The sequence below is a fragment of the Pongo abelii genome, chromosome 1, assembly GCF_028885655.2.
Source record: "Pongo abelii isolate AG06213 chromosome 1, NHGRI_mPonAbe1-v2.0_pri, whole genome shotgun sequence".
In the NCBI taxonomy this organism is placed as follows: domain Eukaryota; kingdom Metazoa; phylum Chordata; class Mammalia; order Primates; family Hominidae; genus Pongo; species Pongo abelii.
In genome coordinates this window covers 86,903,156-86,921,564 of record NC_071985.2, presented here as the reverse complement: position 1 = coordinate 86,921,564, position 18,409 = coordinate 86,903,156, and the positions used below count along the sequence as shown (strand labels likewise).

The following is an 18,409-nucleotide window of genomic DNA, read 5'->3' as shown; positions in this document are numbered from 1 at the left end:
ACATCAGCCTGGCCAACATAGTGAGACCCCATCTCTATAAAAGAAAACTGAATTTTAAAAAGTCACATTGAACAAAAAATTTTAAGAATATCTAATTTGTTTCAGCCGATAATTCCTAAGGTTCTCTATACTAACTATATTAAAATAATAGAGCTTGCTGTGAAAGTTGGGGAAATGATACTAGAGAGGTTAGAGTTTAATATAGCAACTTTTTGCTTCCCTGGATCTTGTTTAGAGCTCACCACAAATTAGCAAAGAATAGGTACTTTATAGTTCCAAACTAAGAATTCCATGCGAGTCCTTAACAAAGATACTGTATTGCAAATGTACAGCTCAGTTCTCAAATCCACTAATAAAGATGAACACAGCTGAGAAGTCAAGTGGATTAACAGGCTTGTAATGATGAAAGGGTAATAAAGAGCAGATAGCTATTTTGAATTCAATGCTATTTTTCTTCTTAACCCTGGGCTCTAAACATGTATTCTAATGCCAATAAATTTAGAATCTAATTTTTTTCATCCAGAACATTGTGTTCAATGTTTATCACTCTAATTTACTTTTATGAATGAAAATGAAATAAAACTTTCAAAATATGTAAGGTTAACATTAATGCAACAGCGCCACCCAGTGAATATGCTGTATATTCAAAAGTGTTACTAGAATTTACCATTTTCTTTAAATACTAGTGTACTTTCAAAATATCTATCGCCTCAACCATTTATATAAAATTATACACTACAATACTAACTCAAAAATATATAAAAGCATTATGCATTTTTACTTACCCATTTATAACTACAGTTAAGATGTGCTTTCTGTTATTTGTGATTAAAGGGTTTTGCATATTAAATGCTACCTATGTCAGCAAGCTAGAAATGTTGGCTGATGGGAGAGACATATCATTATTTCCTCTCATATGAAACATTAGGCAGGTATAAAACAATGACACTTGTTTGCTTTTGTAGATTTTGTATATATCTCATAATACAGTACATAGTTTCAAAGATTTTCTGTCTCATGCCCTTAATATAAAATGTGTGTTCATAATTTCACTTCATCTTGCTATTACTATTCATAATTCATATAAGTGAACTGAATGATGGCATCAATAATACAACCATAGAATTTGTAAACCAATCAATAACGTAATGTGGTGCTTGAGCACAGGAGTTTGAGGCTGCAGTAAGCTATGATGACACCAGCCTGGGCAACAGAGTGAGACCCTGTCTCAAAAAAAAAGCTAATATGATATAATATCAGATAGCATTTTAATATTCCACTCTATAGTGACTAGAACATCGTTGGAGTATTGCTTTCGGTATTAAGTCCACAAAAATCTAATGGAACACTTTTTATGTCATCTTTTTATTTCTCAGGAAATAGAAATACATTGGAGGAAAAGGCAAAAAGAACTAAAATATATTCAACAAAAAGAAAATTTCTTTTTCATTCTGACCTGCTAGTTTCCCTCCTCAGAGGCTACTACCATTACTTTGTTAGACGCATCATGTCTCAAAAGGAGTTCAGTTCAACAACAAACACTAATTGGGTGTGCAGTTTGTACCAGGCATGGTGTTAGGTGTTAGAACATCGAAGGTCATTAAGAACCAGCCCTGTGTAATAGTGGAGACAGGCACAAAACAGATCATTTCAATATAACATAAACTTTTATTTTTTTAAGTATGCAAAGAATCCATCTCAGACCTCTCTTTTTGAGTTTCAGAATCATTCATCCAATTGCTGTGTATCTGGACATTGTCATGTGTATGTTTCAAAGGCATGTTGAGCTAGACATGTTTAAAACTGAATCACCAGTTACCTCCCAAGTGACTCTGCCTCTGTGTTACCTAAATCAGAGACTGGCATCCCATTTATCTGGGTACTCAAGCCAGAAAATTTCATTCGTACTTATCAAGCATCTCCAGCGTATAAAGATTTGTGCTAAGCTGTGGATACATGACAGCAAATAGGGTAGTCCCTGTCTTCACTAAAGCTTGTTTAAGAAACTCTATCCTTGATTTCTCCCACTTCTGCCCTCACAATTCAGTCACCAAGTTTTTTCACTTCTACTTCCTAAAATTCTTCTGAGATCTATTTCTATCCATACTGGCAATGCCCCAGTATAAACTGCCCTCTTTCTTTCCCTGGATTACTACAATTATCTCCTAACTGGTTTCCTTCTTGCTGGTATTGCCACCCTTTGAGTTCTTTTTCTCAGAGTAGCGATTCATCATCTAAATACTAACCTAATCATGTTGAAACCATTCAAAGTTACTATTAGCCTTAAGAAGCAGTCCAAACTTTGTGACATCATCACTAATGTTCTTCATGATCTGGTCCCTGTTTACCTCTCCACCCCTGTCTAGAATCTCTCAGTTCCTAGACTGTGTTCTTCTTCATAAACATTGTTAGCCTCTATCTAGAATACTTCTCTTTTACCCTTTCAATTCCTAGCTATTCTCAAGCATGGAGCCAATAAGACTGAACTGCTTTTTTTTTTTTTTCTTTTTTCCCTATGAGAATGTAAATTCTGTCAGGAAATTATTAGATTGGTTATTGCCATATTTGCTTGTTCATTATTGTATTTCTAGTATCTAGCTCAGTGTCTGGCACAAAATAAGGGTTCAATGAATATTTTCTGAATGAATCCACAGATGTCAAGAAAGCAGAGAGAAAAGTCAACTAACTCAGACTATGGAATAAGGAAAGGCTTCTTGGAAGAGCCCTAAAAAATTAGTAAAGATAAGGAAGAGTCAGCCAAAGAAAATAAAGACAGTCCAGACAAAGTCAACAAGAATGCAAAAGGTCTCAGGTGGAAAGCAGCCTCATGAATGCGAAGTGGGTAGGATGGGAGATGGTACTGGAAAGGGAAACAAGACTGGGAAGGAAAACAGTGGCAAGATAATGAAGACCCTAGCACACCAGGCCACGGAGTTGGACTATCTTGAAGGTGACTGCAGAGGAAGATTAGAAATTTAAGGAGGCAAGTGAAATAGATTTACATTTGAGACTGGTCATTCTGGCTGCTACTTACAAGATGGATTTGGTAGTGTAGGTGGGGGTGGTAGTAGTTACAGCTGAAAGCAGTGAGATGAGATAGAATTGGGAGTGCAAATGAAAGCAAAGGACAAATTAGAGTTTGAACGGCTTGTGAGCCTCCCAAAAGTCTGAACTTCAAGGAAGAGGTCAAGAATAGCAGTAGTTTTAGAATCCATGAGCAAATAGGTTAAAACAATGAGTGGACAGTGCTCACAGGGAAGATACAGACAGAAAACAACTCAAGGTTGGAACTTTGGGAAATACTATTTAATGGGTAGGCAGAGAAAAAAAGACCCCCAAGAAGCATGAGACAGGTAGAAAAAGATGGGAGAAATGCAAAACGAGTTTCAAGGAGGGTTTGATCAATGATACCAAATGCAGAAGAGAGCTCTAGAACAAGAAACAGTGGTCATACATTGGTGGAGGAAGTACATTTCATTTTCTGAGACAGACAAATAAGACAGGTGGATATATGTGGCATTGACAGAAGTGGAGAGGGAGGAAGTTATATATTGTATGATGGCTTTAATTTTCTCAATTAACTGGGAAAAAAGTACTGGGATTGTGTGTGGTCCCTATGGAATCTCTATTCATAAGAATGGGTGCCTGATGGCAAGTAGAGTGTAGGACCCAGTCTTAGTATTTCACCTATTCCTACCACATTAGACCAAGTGAATCAACTTTTTGTCCCTATTGATCTGTTAAACAAAGTAGAAATAACAATTTGGAAACCCTGTCACTTAAAAAAAGAGATTTTTTTAAAGCACTAGATATCACAGCATCACCACTTGCATTAAAGTCCTAGCTGCAGGCTGCCATGTTCTCTTTGGAGCACCCCCATCTTGTCACTCAAAGGTCCACTCAGTCCTGATAGGTCTGTCATCCAGAATTTAAAGTGCAGTCTAGAAAAGGAACATGAAATTAAAATTAGAAAGGCAATAGACACAACAAATTGCAGATGCATACGAATGTGTTATGTGCTTGAAACACACCTTAAGACCACTCTGGTCACTTTCTATTAAAGAGGGGAATTTAGGTTGGGAAGAGGAATGAAGAAAGGATAAAGTTTGTGAGAAATCACTGAAAGTTACAGGACAGGAAAATTACTGATGATAAAGGATTGTCAGGAGTCAGGGAAAGAGCTGAAGATGGAGACTGACAATCTGTCATATGTCACTTTGTGTCATTTTCTCCAGTGTTTCCAGCTAAGGATTTATAGACAAGATTCAGGGATAAGATTTTGACAGGCACCTGAGTCAGAGGCATCAGACACAGGAAGTTTGGATGCTGATAAATCATGCAGTCTAGGCTGTGAAGGGAGGTATTAGCAGGAGGGCTGACAGGGAAAATGAAATAGTAGGGCAAATGTAGCACATGTGAAGGTATAAAATTATGATGCTACAATCAGAAAGAATACTAAAGTTTTCTGCAATAGTCTGTGTTTTTATGGGTGATAACAAAACTCTTAGACTAATGTCTAGGGTGAGAATTCTGATGTTCCACCTTCTACCTTACACTGACCAGAATCAGGCAACTAAAAGTTTTAAAAAGTCAGATTTAACCTTCTAATTAAGGTAATTTGAATAAACACTCATTTTTTAAATAAATAATTTACTTCTAATATAACTCAATTTATCACATCAACAGTAATATTAACCCCCAAATAAACAACATTTATTGTCGATACAACAAAATGGTTGTCTTGCTCTTTTCTTCCTTTGCCTCATTTTTCTCTTTCTCCATGGTCCATTCTAATCTTGGCTTTCACATAAATCGCTTGTTTTTTTTTCTAGATCCTCAACAACAATTTAGACATTTGTTGAGCACTTGCCACTTGCAAGGTATTTTCCTAGGGACCATGTATAAATAATAATAGTCAAAATAACAGCTAATACTTTTCAAGTACTCACAATTTTGCCAGGCACTTAATTAAGCACTCTACAGGAACTAATTCACTTAATCTTCACGATACCCTATAAAGCAGATAAAACTGTCACCCTATTTTAAAGATGCAGAAACGAGCTCAGTTAGGTTAAATAGCTCACCTAAGTCCACCTAGGTAGTAAATGGTGTAATCAGGGATTTCAATCCAACTCCCTTTGACCGTAGAGATGTGCTCTCAGTCACTATGCTATGGTTCCCTTCCCTGCCTCTAAGGACATATGATTTGGTGGAAGTTATGCACGTATCAGTAATCAATTTGATTTGGCAAGTGTCAATGAGACAGGTCTCTTTTTTCTGCTTTCCTCACTGACTCTAATATTTTTTTAAAATCTATTTTCTTAACCTCCTTTTGAGTCTTACTAGATTCCGACTTTGAGACTTACATCAGTAAATAGACATTGAAAGGAAAGACACACAGCCCTGAACTAATGATATGAAATGTATTTTTATTTAGAATTGGTATAGACTTCACTATCAATAGGTTTAGTCCTTCAGGACAGGACAAAGCACCGGAATTTTTGTCTACATTCAATACAACCTTTCTAGCACTTTTTTTCACATAATTCAGTTCAGGCTCCCTATCCAACACACGACTGTCACCAGATGATGCTCTACTCTGTGACCAGATATAAGTCCTATTACGTCTTCTCGTGTCCCAAACCTCAACAAAACTTAATGGCTTTCTCCCCTGACAACTAGGCCTGCCATGGCTTCCTAACTTGTATTAAAGGCAGTGTTTCCACTCTTGCCAAAACAAACAAACAAATACCATGTAAAAAAAATACAGATTTCAGGGCCCCTTATCTGAAGAATGCAACTCACTCAGGAATGTGCAAGTTTGGGAAACAGTTCAGAGGGGAAAGCACTGATTGAAGAGGGAGAAGCTAAAATCAGGAGACCTGGTTTCTACTTTACAGTCCCACTTACTGTATAACTTCTAACAAATCACTTCTCTCTGAGTCCAGTTTTCATATCTGTAAAAGCGAGAGGATTTGACCAGATGAACTGTTATGTTCCTTCCACCTCTTGAAGTGGTGCTTATGAGCACAGAGTCAGAGGATGTGTGTTCGTATCCAAGCTATGATACTTGTCAACTACTGTGCGCAGAGAACTGCATTCTCTGATTCAGAGCCCTCACCCGAGGGGATGATAGTATCTCTCCACTCTCCCTTTTCTCCCCTTTAATGAAGTCTAAATGAGATGATGCTTACAAGCATCTAACAAAACCCGGCACATAATCAATGTTCAACAAGTTATTTTTACTCTGGAATTCTATAAATTACCTCTGTACTTCTTCCCTTGTCACCTGAACTTAGTGAAGTTTCCTTCACTTGGTTTTGCTCTTCAACTCGGACCCCGAAAACGCTCTAAACGCTGGCGGAAGTCACGCTGAGCTGCGCTAGACGCTCAACCCCGGTCTCTCCCCCGAAACCGCGGTGCTCCCACTTCCTACAGTCCGAGGTTCCGACTCGACGCCAGCTCCGCGAGCAATGGTTCCGCCCTGTGCCCTGCCCCTTCCATGACAACTCCAGCCCCACCGGCCTGGCGTCTCTTGAGCCCAACCGGCATCCGTCGCGGTTGGACTCGGGCTTGGCGGAATGGGGCGGGACTTCCAGTAGGAGGCGGCAAGTTTGAAAAGTGACAACGGTTGACGTTTGCTGATTTTTGACTTTGCTTGTAGCTTCTCCCCGAACTCGCCGTCTTCCTGTCGGCGGCCGGCACTGTAGGTGAGCGCGAGAGGACGGAGGAAGGAAGTCTGCGGACGCCTTCTCCATCCCAAGGCGCGGGCAGGTGTCGGGACGCTGGGCCTGGCAGTGTTTTCGTCGTGCCCAGCGGTGGGAGGAGACGGGAGAAACCAGAGCCTGGGAGGTAAGGGGCGGGCCCATCGTTACTTTTTATTTGATTTTAGCCCCAGAAACAACCAGAGCTCAGTTCCTACTAAACTAACGGGTGTTTTCTGGTGCAGCATAAACCGAAGAAGACGAGCTTGAGCTGAAGTTGTTCAATTTAGGCATACATTTGTGTGTGATTTTTGGAAAGGTAGTGGTAATGTGGCTTATTAGGCTGCAGATGCTTGTCAGCTTTTTACACATCTGCGTTGTCAAACGTTTCTTAACCAAATCCAAAACCATGAATGAAAAGGCAAAAATATCACACCTAATCCAAAATTCAAAGGAAGAGAGCAGCATATATATATATATATATATATATAGCACTACGCATGCGTAAAGCGATCATTTTTTTCCCCTTTAAAAGTTCAAGGAACGTTTTACTTAATTCATTGAAGTTGGGAGCCATTTCTGTTTATTTTTGTTTAATCTCTGCCTCGTGGAACTGTGATGTCCACAAATAGTTTATTTTAACAAAACGAAGTGTGTAAAATTTAACAGAGTACTACTAACTACTCATTCTGCTCAGCATCGTGGTGCTGCAAATAAATGAGAAACTAGAGAAGTAATTAGCAGTTAATCTCTGCTACTCGTTAGACAGAGTATTACTGCATATATATTAAGTCATTTATATACTCTATCCCACCTAGGAGCTCAAACTATGTAGTTGGAAAGTGTCTTTCTCCATCTCTCGTTAATGAATAAATTGTAACTGAAATTGTGCTTCGAAAGAATGATAGAATTTGGATATTGGAGGAGGTTCCAAAAGGAAATACTGGAAGTTTGGGGAAGTTAGAAGACTAACTTGGAGCAGAAATTTCATTCAATTATTAAAGGGTTAGAAGCCTAGCAGAAAAATTTGAATTTGATGTGGTGGGTAAGGTGAATAACTGAAGTATTTGCATACAAATATTATATGATGCATTAAGTGTTTTTATAAGGATTAATCTGATAGCAGAGTGCCAAACATTAGAGAAGAGAGGAACGAGTGATAATAATTATGAAGATACTTTACACCTACGCTTTCTATTGCAATACTCTCTAATTCAGATGCAGCTTTTTTGGAAAAGTGACTTTTTCTGAAGTCTTTCTTTGGTCCAGTCCTTTTATGAACAGTTTTTAAGTCTGTGACTTAGATGAAAATGTAGAATGCATATTTATGCTGAAGGGAACATCTAATATGTGATGCATCAGAATCTGGATTCCAAAAGATCCTAGCTCTGTGGCCTGGCAAGGTGGCTCATGCTTGTATCCCAGCACTTTGGGAAGTTGAGGTGGGAGGATCACTTGAGCCCAGAAGTTCAAGACCAGACTGGGCAACATAGTGAGACCCCATCTCCACACACACACAAATTAACAGGGCGTGGTGGTGTGTGCCTGCTGTAGTCCTGGCTACTTGGGAGACTGAGGCAGGAGGATAGCTTGAGCCTGGGAGGTCGAGGCTGCAGTGAGCTGTGATTGTGCCACACTGCACTCCAGCCTGGGTGACAAACTGAGACCCTGCCTCATAGAAAAAAAATAGACAAAAGGTCCTAGCTCTAAAAGGAAAGCTTGCAATCATGAAATTTAATGGCAGAAAGTACAAATCCATGCTTAAGGTTCAAATAATCAGTTTATACAACAAGAACACAAGTGACACAGCAGATGTGACCAAAAAAAAGAGAGGAAAAGGGGGGAAGAAAGAACAGGGAGAAGCCGTCTTGATACAAGACGGTCACGATGAAGTTCTTGGAGTTTCAGTTGATCAGTAAGTGCTACAGCAGAGGCCATTAATACTGTGTCCTAGACCGACCATATCTGGAGTGTCGTGTTCAGTTTGGGCACTACATTTTAAGAAGATATTTACAAAATTGTGTTAGAGGAAGATGAATAAGCTGGTAGTTTCTAAAACAACGTCATATAAGGAGTATTTTAAAGTTACATATAGCCATACATAAAGAAATTATGCTTATTTTAAAAAAGGGAGGGCTTAGCAGAGGTATAATAGCTTTCTTCATGTTTTTGAAAATGGCGTCATGTAAACAGAGATTAATATATTCTATTTAGTTGCAGTGACCGTACATAGGACCAGGAGGTAAAATTACAACAAAACATATTTCCACACACTATGAGGAAGAGTTATTTAATTTGGAACCATAATAAAGTGGGAAAAAGTTGCATTGAGAGTGAATTCTGTGATGTTGTCACATGTTCAAGTTGAACTGGGAAGTTATTTGTTAATTGTTGCTTAGAATGGCTTCCATTTATTAGAGGTTAGGCAAGTTGCCAAAGCTCCCCTTTTTAACCCTAAAATTCTAAAAAAATTAGGAGCCTAAAGAAATAGATTCTCAGAATTGTGGGCCACTTCAATTTGTTTGCAAAATTGAATATATTCACATTGGGTCTCCAAGATCATTTTGCTTCACTGGAGAGTAGGGGATCTGAAGGTAACACAACAGGTATTTAAGGGAGTGGCTGAGAGCAATAGCAGTGGCTGCTATTGCTGCTCATTTCCCTCTTGCTGTTACTACTGCTATTTTTGTGGTTACAGAGAGAGATATGAAGAAAATGAAAAGATCCTAGCTTACGGAAATCTCACATTGTGGTGTCAGAGTTCTTTAAACATAATTCCAGTACATTGCAACAAGTATTATAACAGGGGTAAATGCAAGGCTCTAGGACAAGTTTTCTTTTCTTTTCTTTCTTTCTTTTCTTTTCTTTTTTTTTTTGACACAGGGTCTCTGTCACCCAGGCTGGAGTGCAGTGGTGCGATCTCATTTCACTGCAACCTCTGCTTCCCAGGCTCAAGTGATCCTCCCACCTCAGCCTCCCAAGTAGCTGGGACTACAGACATAGGCCACCATGCCTGACTAATTTTTGTGTGTTTTGTAGAGATGGGGTTTCATCATGTTGCCCAGGCTGGTCTTAAACTCCTGGGCTCAAGTGATCCACATGCTTTGGCCTCCCAAAGTGCTGAGATTACAGGTACAAGGTTTTTTAACATCAGCATATATTGACCTTTTGAACTGGATAATTCTTTGCTGTGGGGGGTCACTTCATATGATGTTTGGCAGCATCCCTGGTCTTTATCCACTAGATTCTAGTTGCACCCACACTCCTGTGCTGACAAACAAAAATGTCTCCAGCCATTGCCAGATGTGCCCTTGGGGATAAAGTTAGAGAACTACTACTCTAGGGGGACAGAGGTAGGAATAAGTCACTATATGAAGACAGTAGGAGAAATGGTTTTTTGTTTTCTTAAAGTTCTCACTCTGGTGATAGGATTTCCTGCCAATTATATCATCTATTCTTACTCAGTTTTTTTTCTCTCTTCTATTTGCATCTACAACCTTATTAGCCACCTCACTATATATGTATTGAATAGGATGTCAAAACTGAATACAATTTTTTATGCCCTATATTACTGTTGTTTATATATAGCTTCTGCTGATGATGTTGCCTATATGCCTTGCTTTGAGAATTAATTATTAGGATTGGTCTTGTTAAGCTCCCTGGCCCTCAAATGTAAAAGAGAAGCACGTGGTTTCTCATCTACCTATTCAACCAAAGTCCTCCTTCCCAAATGTGTTGTTCTCTTTCTACAAAAGAGAACAACACTAGGAAAATTAGCAGAAAATAACTGTGTCACCTTAGAATAAAAGTAATTTTAGGATACATATATAAATACTTGTCTTTATCTTACTAAGATATTTGATGATAGTTAACACTACTATGAATAGTTCAACTTTGGCTCGTTCATTTTGTCCTTATGTTTATTAGTTTCTGGATAATGAGAACTACTGATCATGTGGTATTTCTAATTTTTTTTTCTTCCTTCAGATTAACAGGAAACTTCCAAGATGGAAACTTTGTCTTTCCCCAGATATAATGTAGCTGAGATTGTGATTCATATTCGCAATAAGATCTTAACAGGAGCTGATGGTAAAAACCTCACCAAGAATGATCTTTATCCAAATCCAAAGGTAAAAGGTGGTTATGTTTGCATGTGGTTAATGGTATTTAAGGAAAAAGTAAGCTACTAGGTCTATCATGTGGCAAGAAAGGGATATGACCTCCTATTTGATGGAGACCAGTCATTTTCATCTAGAGAGAATCTCTCACCTAGCGTAATTTAAAAATAACACTAAGTTTATATGTGTGGTGACTTCTACATTCCCATTAGGATTCAATTCTTTAATATAGTCGTTTTCTTAAAAAAAAAAAGCTTCTAAACCATATTAAAGTATATTAAATTTTTTATTATTATTATTGGAATGGTGGTCTGAGAGTATCATTTATTGGTAGGGCTCGAAGGAACTTATTCCAAGTGGTTTTCAGCCACAAAAAGTGCTTAGAAATAATCCTCTTTGGAAGCCTACAGATTAATTTTCATGCATTATGCCCCAGGGGGAATTGACTTGTTTTGACAGGTATTGTTTTTTATATCTTTAGTTATTAAATACAAAATGAACTATTTATGTGTCACAGAAAATCCCAAAGTCTCCTTCCAGTTTCTTGTGTTGGACTTGAAGTGATAACAGTAAAACCTGGTTTAATGATGTAGAACTCAAACTTTCTGATCTCACTACCCACTTTGATTCTTGAAAATGGAAGAAATACTCTTAGAATAACTGATGTCTTCAAACTGAGTAAATTCAGCTTTCTTAAAAGATTACCACATTTTCCCTATATTTCCCATCTTAATGCTCACCCAATAAACTTGTATTAATATATGGATCAGAACAGATTCACAGGCCAGCATTTAGGAACTGCTGTTTTAGAAGATCCGGTTTTTAAAATTCTATGTAACCCTATTACATTTATACCTCCTGATCAAGGGTTCCCTTAAACTTCAAATCTAAGGAAACCTTAATATCTATGGCAGCAAACAAGATTTCCTGTGTTCTTTAAAACACACACACACACACACACACACACACACACACACATTTTCAATGTGCCATTATTTTTGCCACATGCCTGACAGCCTGTTCTGAAAGACTAACTCTTCTTCCATTTCCTAAGGTGGGTGAGTTGCTTGGATTGGATTTGGATATACTTGCTCTCATTCTTAAACAGCTGATCCCATTGACCACTTATATATGATCAAACCAAGCATCATAGGGTGTTTTTAAATTTGGAAAAATTAAGGAATATTTCAAAGGAAATGGAATAATTTTGTTGCCTTTTTCTTCTTTGCTTTCATTGATTATAATATTGTATGGTAATGACGATAGTGACATAGCTTTAGAGTTATGCATCGGAGTATTCAAAGTTGTTTTTTGCTGTAGCCTGAAGTCTTGCACATGATCTACATGAGAGCCTTACAAATAGTATATGGAATTCGACTGGAACATTTTTACATGGTGAGTTTAAGATGAGGCAAAATTATGGGGTTTTTTTTTGTTTTGTTTTTGTTTTTTTGCTGCAATTCTGCTTACAATGCATACTGGCTTTTAGGATAGGAAGTTCTTTATTTTTAACAAATTCAAAGACATATAAAATTAGTGTCACTTACAATGGGATCTTATGCATAATAATGGTTTATATCCATAGCTTTAGTAAGATGAAAACCATAGTAAAAGACTTAAATGACACAGATCATTGATGCTATGCAGTTGTTATAGATTTATAGATTTGTTTTCAGAGACTACAATAAACAATAGCTAAGTCTTCATATTGTTCACTTCTCAGGAAGAACTCCCAAATTAGAGTAGAAGATATGCAGTAAGATTGAAACAATTGAAATGAGGCAACTGAGCTTTTAGCAAATTAAGTATTTGCATAGTACCTGATATTTAGTAAATGCTAACCTTATTCCATTTTTAAAATTCATTTAAAAATCTTTATTAAGCACCTAGTATGAACCTAGCGTTAATAATGATGAAAACTCTGTATTTATACTAAGATATGTATTAAGATTTTTAATTTAATGATAATAAGTTAATATATTTTTATCTTGGTTGAAGATTTTTCTCATTTTGTCTAATCAATGTGCAATGTTGATTTTGTGGTTTATTGCATTTAGATGCCAGTGAACTCTGAAGTCATGTATCCACATTTAATGGAAGGCTTCTTACCATTCAGCAATTTAGTTACTCATCTGTGAGTAAAGAGTGATTTTATTGTCTTAGTCTACATTCATATTTATATTACATTAAGTTTTCTTAATGACATGGTTTTCTTTGGTAAGGAATACCTACTATGTTCCTCTTCATTTCATGCCATATACATTCAAACTTTCAAAATTGTAGACTGCCACCAAACAGAACTGCCTCCGACTGTGCCACTTTCTCAGCATATTTTCAATTGAACTTCTAAGATACTGTGTCTAAAATTGTTTACCGTCTTTGTGAAGAGGTTTGAGTTCTTAAGAGTCTTAGTGTCACCAAGTTTATGTACTATTTATTAGAATCTATAACTATACTTTAGTATTGCATGACTACATGATTAATATACAGAAAAAATAGATTTCAGTGCTATAGGGTTATACATTATAGTAGAATTCTGGCTTCGTCCACTGACCTTAAGAAATATATCCAGAAATCTCTTTCTGAAAATAAGATGTTTATATCCTATAGCTTAGTATTTAATGTGCAAAATACTTTTCAATATCTTTTTGTACTTCATCTTCAAGGGACTCATTTTTGCCTATCTGCCGGGTGAATGACTTTGAGACTGCTGATATTCTATGTCCAAGTAAGTGAGAATTTAAAACAATTTTAATGTCTGGCTTCAATCTACCATTTCACCTTTCCATCAGTAAATGTAAAAAAAAAAAAAGAAAAAAGAAAAAAACAACTTCAAGGAAATTGGCTTTAAAAAGTATATCCCATTTTTAAGTATGAATTTTTAATATCTTGTTGGATTTCTTTTTTTCCTTTTGAGAGCCACAGAAAAGCTGTTTTTCTGATTTTTTTTTAAAAACTCCTTCCATTTAAAAAGTGTTCTATAAATTTGGGAATATGAGTACAAATAATATGTAAGTATGATTTTGCATAGTGGATTCATCATACCAATTTATCAAATGTAACAATTACTATTTACCATATAGAAATTATCTTTTATCATTAAAAGAATAGTCATAATGTTATATTAGAATGTAAAATTCTAGCTTTAATTGTCCTTTAATTCGACTTTGATATTTATCCATCAAGTTATTGTAAGTTAAGAGATTTGGTGTGTGTATTAGGCTATTCTTGCATTGCTATAAAGAAATACCTGAGACTGGGTAATTTATAAAGAAAAGGGATTTAATTGGCTCACAGTTGTGCAGGCTTTACAGGAAGCATGTTGCTGGCATCTGCTTGCTTTTGGGGAGGCCTCTGGAAGCTTAGTCATGACAGAAGGCAAATGGGGAGCAGACATGTCACATAGCCAGAGCGAGCAAAAGCACAAGGGGGAAGGTGCCACACACTTTTAAGTGACCAGATCTTGTGAGAACTCACTCACTATAGACAGGACAGCATCAACCATACTCTTAACTTTACAATCCAGCAGTCATGCTCCTTGGTATTTACCCAGATGAATTAAAAGCTTGTATTCACACAAAAACTTACACACAGATGTTTAGTGCAACTTTATTCATAATTACCAGAACTTGAAAGTAGCCTAGGTGAATGAATAAACTGTAGTACATCTAGAGAATAGAAGTTATTCAACACTACAAGGAAATTAGCTAACAAGCTATGAGAAGACATAGAGGAACATTAAATGCATATTATTAAGTGAAAGAAGCCAGTCTGCAAAGCCTACACAGCTATATATCATTCTGGAAAGGGCAATATTGTGGAGACAGTGAAAAGATCAGTGGAAACCACTGGTTAGGGGTGAGGGAGGGATGAATAGAATCCCTTTAGCACTAAGGATTGTTAGGGCAGTAACAATACTCTGTATGCTACTCTAATGGTAGATACATGTCATTATGCATGTGTCGAAACTCAGAATGTACAGTACCAGGAGTGAACTCTAATGTAAACTGTGGATTTGGGATGATAATGATGTGTCAGTGCAAGTTCATCAGTTGTAACAAATATACCACTCAGGTGAAGGAAGTTGGTGGAGAGGAGTTTGTACATGTGTGGAGACCCAAGGTATATGGGAACTATCTACTTCCTGTTTAGATTTACTTTGAACTTAAAACTCCTTTCAAAAAGGAAGTCTATTAAAAATTAATTGACTGTATATTTATATGTGTCTATTTTTGAGCTCGCTATTCTACTCCATTATCTGTATGTCTATCTTTATGTCAAGCAGTACTTTGATTACTTTAGCTTTACAGTAAGTCTTGAAATCAGTGTTATTCCTCTTTCTTCATCTTTTTCAAGATTATTTTGGCTATTCTTGTCCTTTGCATCTCTATATGTATTTTAGTATTTCCAGCTTGTCACTTTCTACCCTTGTTCCCCTGAAAAAGCCATTTTGATTGAGATTACTTTGAATGTATTGTTCATTTGGGGGATATTTGACAATTTAATAATATTGGGTCTTCTGATCCGTATGCATGCTATATCTCTGCATTTATTAACGCTGTTAAATTTCTCATAATGATGTTCTATAAATTTCAGAGTGCAGGCCTTGTATAATAAATTTGGTTAAATTTATGCCTAAATCAAATTTTTAGTGGTTCTGTAAATTAAATTTTCTGATTAGTCATTGTTAGTGTAGACAAGTACAATTGATTTTTATATATTGACTTTGTTAAAATCACTTATTATTTGAGTAGATTTTTTTTTTGTAGATTCCTTAGGATTTTCCTTATTGACAATTCTCAATCTTTGTTTGAGAACAAAATTTTTTTCTAATCGAGATGCCTTTTATTCTTTTTTTTTTTTTTTTTTTTTGGCGTTTCTGCACTGGCTAGGACTTTTAGTATAATGTTGAATTGAAATGATGAGAGCAGTCATCATTACCTTGTTTCTGATCTTAGGGGGAAACCATTTAGTCTTTCATTATTAAGTATTAGTTGTAGGATTTTTCTTAGATGTTTTTTATCAGAATGTACAATTTTTACTTTATTTCACTGACAGTTTTTATCATGAAGGGTATTAAATGCCTTTTTGGCCTCTAGTGAGATAATCATGGGTTTTCTCTTTTTTAATCTACCAAATTACATTATTTGATTTTTGAATATCAAGCCAACCTTGCATTCAGGATGTGTCCTGATTGGTTATGATATATTTTTAATATATTGCTAGATTTGATTTGCTAATATTTTATTAAGTTTTTTTGTCTGTGTTCACGATGGATATTGTTCTGTAGTTTTTTTGCAATGTCACTGCAGTGACTGATCTGAATATCAGGATATACCAGTCTCATACAATACATTTGGAAAGATTCCCGCTTCCATTTTTGGGAATTGTTTTATAAAATTTGTATTATTTATTTCTTTTTTGAATATTTGGTAGAATTTACCAGTGGATCCATCTTGGATTGCAGTTTTCTCTCTGGGATAAATTAAGAATTCAATGTCTTTAATAGGTTAAGGGCTATTCTGGTTGTTTATTGTCAAAACTCCTGAGTGAGCTTTGGTGATTTATTTTTTTAAAGGAATTTTTAGGTTGGCAAATTTATTAACATAAAATTGTTCATTATATTCCCATATTATTTTAACGTCATTGGGGTAGGTAATAACATCTTCTCTATCATTTCTGTCATTAATAATTTGTTTCTTTTTTCTTTTTTTTCCTAACCAGTCTGGTTATCAGCTTATCACTTTTCAAAGAACTAGCTTTTGACTCCATTGACTTTTCTATATTTCTGGTTTTTGATTATTATTGAATTTTGAGCTTATTTTTATTCTTTCTTCATGGTTATTTTGGGTTTCATTTACTCTTTTTTTCTAGTTATTTTTTTTTAAGGCAGTAAGCCGAGTCCATTAATTAGATACCTTTCTTCTTTCCTAATATAGGTATTTATTGCTGTAAATTTCCCTCTAGCACTGCTTTAGCTGCATCCCCCAAACCTTGATATGTTGTATTTTCATTTTTATTAGGTTCAAGATCTTTTCTAATTTCCCTTTTGATTTCTTTTTTCATGTATGGGTTATTTATAAGTGTGTTGTCTGCTTTCCAAATATTTGGGGATTTTCCCACAATTTTTTCTGTTACTGATTTGTAAGTTATTTCTTTTGTGATCAGAGAATATACTTTGTATCATTCAAATCCGTTTAAATGTATTCACACTTATTTTATGGCCCAGAATATGGTCTGTATTTGTTCACTATGGTGGCTGTAATAAATTACCACAAACTTGGTGACTTAAGATAACATACATTTATTCTCCTATAGTTCTAGTGGTCAGAAGTTCAAAATTGGTTTCACTGGGCCAAAACCAAGGTGTTACTAAGGTTGCGCTCCTTCAGATGGCTCTAGGAGAGAGTCAGTTTCTTTGCCTTTTCTAGCTTCTAGGGTTGCATTTCTCAGCTCATGACCTTTCTGTCTTCGAAGCCAATAGCATATTTAAATATCTTTCTACTTTCATGATCACATTGCTTTCTATTTTCTGTGTATAGTCCAATCTTTCTCTACTTTGCTCTTATAAGGACACTTGTGATTGCATTTAGGGCCCACCTAGATATTCTAGAATAATATTCTCATTTCAAGATCTTCAATTATACTTATAAAGCCACTTTACAAATAAGATAACATGCACAAATTCCAAGGAGTAGGACCTGAACATCTTTGGGTGCTATTATTCAGCCCACCACATGGTCTACCCTTGTAAAAGTTCCATGAGCCCTGTTGTTGATGAGTGGAGTGTTTTAAACATGTTAATTGGATCCAGTTGGTTAATAGCGTTGTTCAAGCCTACTGGGTCCTTACAGACTTTTTTGCTGGTTGTTCTTTGAACTGTTGATAGAGAGATGTTAAAATCTTCAGCTATGATTGTGAGTTTGTCTGTTTTGTCTGTTCTTTTAATTTTTGTTTTATGTACCTTGAAGCTCTAGTTTTAGAAGCGTACACATTTAGAATTGCTATATCCTCTTGATGACAGTCTTTGTTCTGAAATATACTTGATTTGATATTAACATAGCTACTTCAGGTTTCTTTTCAGTAATATTACCATGTCATATCATCCTTGTAACTTGTGCCTTTAGATTCAAAACGGGTTTCTTGTAGACAGCATATGGTTGGGTCTTGCTTTTTAAATTCAACATCACTATCTCTGTCTTTTAATCCGAGTCTTAGACCATTTACATTTAATGTTATTATTGATATGATTGGGCTTAAATCCACCTTTACACTATTTGTTTTCTCTTTGTCCTGTTCTTTAGTCCTGTTTTCTCCACTTCCTGCCTTATTTTGGTCTATTAAAATAAATTTTATTTTATATAATACTATACATGAAAAAGATATTCTACCTTGTCTGTTATTGGCTTATCAGCTATATGTCTTTTTAAAATGGTATTTGCTCCAAGTTTCAGTATACATGTATATATCTTTAACATACCATTGTCTATCTTCAAATATATTATACCTTACAGTAATATACTTTTATTTTCTCCACCACTGGTCTTTGTGCTATTGTGTCATAAATTTTACTTTTACAGGTATCAT

General features: G+C 35.9%; 2 protein-coding genes across 4 annotated transcripts in view; one reads left to right on the top strand and one right to left on the bottom strand.

The window, feature by feature from the left end:
• Positions 1-3,777: 3,777 nt before the first annotated feature.
• On the bottom strand, positions 3,778-6,758 carry LOC129049011 (uncharacterized). 2 transcript variants are annotated; one of them, XM_054526296.2, is made up of 2 exons: positions 6,267-6,758; positions 3,778-5,012 (listed from the first exon to the last, which is right to left on the bottom strand). In XM_054526296.2, the coding sequence occupies exon 1, from the start codon at positions 6,756-6,758 to the stop codon at positions 6,351-6,353; it is 408 nt and encodes a 135-aa protein (XP_054382271.1). In that variant the 3' UTR covers positions 3,778-5,012; positions 6,267-6,350. The 2 variants fall into 2 exon arrangements, with proteins under 2 accessions (XP_054382271.1, XP_054382267.1); XM_054526292.2 differs by having other exon boundaries at positions 3,778-3,941.
• NUF2 (NUF2 component of NDC80 kinetochore complex) overlaps positions 6,572-18,409 on the top strand; it is a 34,137-nt gene continuing 22,299 nt past the window's right edge. Inside the window, exons 1-5 of one of the 2 annotated variants that reach the window (XM_009241461.4) lie at positions 6,572-6,710; positions 10,692-10,834; positions 12,143-12,217; positions 12,880-12,956; positions 13,489-13,550. In XM_009241461.4, the coding sequence (XP_009239736.1) occupies positions 10,712-10,834; positions 12,143-12,217; positions 12,880-12,956; positions 13,489-13,550 (337 nt within the window). In that variant the 5' untranslated portion in view covers positions 6,572-6,710; positions 10,692-10,711. Of the gene's footprint in view, positions 6,711-6,741; positions 6,853-10,691; positions 10,835-12,142; positions 12,218-12,879; positions 12,957-13,488; positions 13,551-18,409 lie in introns of those variants that run through there. The other variant, XM_009241458.4, reaches the window with a different exon arrangement.

Coding starts and splice junctions, on each gene's coding strand:
- LOC129049011 (XM_054526296.2), bottom strand. CDS start 6,758: ATGGAGAAGGCGTCCGCAGACTTCCTTCCTCCGTCCTCTCGCGCTCAC.